Below are 1,668 nucleotides of genomic sequence, written 5' to 3' on the forward strand. Positions count from 1 at the left end.
AAGAGAAAGTAGCTCTGTGTGTCGTGCGAGAATTCCATTAAGTCCAAAATATGTCCTTAACAATGCACACCTCTCTGGGTGACCTCAAGTTGGAGTTGGAGCCAGATAAGGCACCACACACCTGTAGGAACTTCCTAGCACTCTGTGCCTCAGGCTACTACGACAACACGGTGTTCCACCGGAACATTGCCAACTTCGCAGTCCAGGGAGGCGACCCCACTGGCACAGGACGCGGAGGGGAGTCGGTGTCAGGCGGGTATTTCGAGGATGAGATCCACTCGGCAGCGAATCACGATCGGCGAGGTGTACTTTCCATGGCCAACCAGAACAAGCCCTGCACAAACGGTTCTCAGTTTTTTCTGTTGTACTCTCGTCAACCGCAGCTGAACGGACGATTCACAGTGTTTGGTCGATTGATCGATGGATGGCGAACGCTCGACAAGATGGAGGAGGTGCCCGTTGGTGAGAAGCACCGACCTCTGGAGGACGTGACGATTCTGAGTGTGACTATCCATGCCAACCCGTTGGCTGATCTCGATGTGTCCTAAATTGCACTTATTCGTCCATTTTACCGATGGACACGCCTATAACGGCGGTCTGGAGGTCTAACCTGGACGCTGAGTTCAAACGGCTCAAATGTCTGACTGAGTCCAACCCTGTGATAGCGGTCAGTACCGATTTCCCCGGAATGGTTACCCGGCCTCTGGACGCGCTCGAGGATTACAACTATCAAAGTCTCCGCGGCAACCTGAACCTGGTGAACCCGGTTCAGCTGTCGCTTGCCCCGATGCAACGCGGGTCTAACAGACCTGTGGGCGTCTGGGTCTTCAACATGTACTTCTCCCTCGGGGAGGATGTGTTCAACCAGGCGTGGGTGGAGCGCCTGGTACCAAAGGTCCGATTCGAAGAGCATTCGGTAGCGGGTATCAAACTGGGAGACCTTGGTGACCGATTGGTCACCAGCGAGATCCTGTCGGGTCCTGACAGTCTCCTCATATCGTACAATCTTCCTCATGATCTCGGCTTCATTATCAAGGCGATTCTAGGCACACCCCTCCCGAAGACGGAAGCTGACTTCATAACCGCTGCGAAGTCGTTTGTGCCTCGGTACGTCGATCTCAAGTGTGTCACCTCCAGTGTGATGCACGTAGTCCCAGAGAACCTGCTGGCGGCTGCGCAGATACTACGTCTGCCAAGTACCAATGAACACGTCACAGCGGTGACTGCTTCACTCTATGCCAGGCTGGTGGAGTTGTTAGGCACAGAACCCGAAGTCAACCACAAGATCCATAACTTGGGACCTCTACCCATACGGCCGCTCAGCAAAAGCTTGTTGGTTCCCCCATCGCCGCCGCCATTTGGACCGCCAGCGATGCCTGGTAAGCGCAGTACTTTCACGGTGTTACATTCGGTTTCAGTTCCCAGGCCATTACCGCCACCTCCAGCACGACCAGCAGACCACTCACCTCTGGCCAGACGGGATGCGCAGGGGAACTTGCAAGGCCCTGGAGTATTGCGAGTTGCTGTGGGAGGAGGCCGAGGGTTGACACCAGGTAGCAAGAGTCCCAGAGGACGGCTACGAGAGTCTAAAAATCGTAACAAGTAGTCATTCAAAGGTGAAGTTGCCTATGACCTCCGGCTCCGCCTCTTCTGCCTCTAGTTGATGCA

The 1,668-nt window shown here is 54.7% G+C and overlaps 2 protein-coding genes across 4 annotated transcripts; both read left to right on the plus strand.

Moving 5' to 3' along the window:
* Positions 1–50: 50 nt before the first annotated feature.
* Positions 51–548, plus strand: KVP17_003316 (uncharacterized protein; the record flags this gene model as incomplete). Of its 2 annotated transcripts, none has more annotated exons than XM_068520447.1 (1): positions 51–548. In XM_068520447.1, the coding sequence occupies one exon, from the start codon at positions 51–53 to the stop codon at positions 546–548; it is 498 nt and encodes a 165-aa protein (XP_068372556.1). The 2 variants fall into 2 exon arrangements, with proteins under 2 accessions (XP_068372556.1, XP_068372557.1); XM_068520448.1 differs by having other exon boundaries at positions 63–548.
* A 26-nt stretch (positions 549–574) lies between these two features.
* On the plus strand, positions 575–1,606 carry KVP17_003317 (uncharacterized protein; the record flags this gene model as incomplete). 2 transcript variants are annotated; one of them, XM_068520450.1, is made up of 2 exons in its annotated part: positions 575–1,379; positions 1,426–1,547. In XM_068520450.1, the coding sequence occupies 2 exons, from the start codon at positions 575–577 to the stop codon at positions 1,545–1,547; spliced, it is 927 nt and encodes a 308-aa protein (XP_068372559.1). The 2 variants fall into 2 exon arrangements, with proteins under 2 accessions (XP_068372559.1, XP_068372558.1); XM_068520449.1 differs by having other exon boundaries at positions 575–1,606.
* Between the last annotated feature and the right edge of the window lie 62 nt (positions 1,607–1,668).

This window comes from the organism of the source record quoted next (genome assembly GCF_019968985.1).
Source record: "MAG: Porospora cf. gigantea B chromosome Unknown PgB_NODE_6439_length_1668_cov_122.89, whole genome shotgun sequence".
Lineage (NCBI taxonomy): Eukaryota > Apicomplexa > Conoidasida > Eugregarinorida > Porosporidae > Porospora > Porospora cf. gigantea B.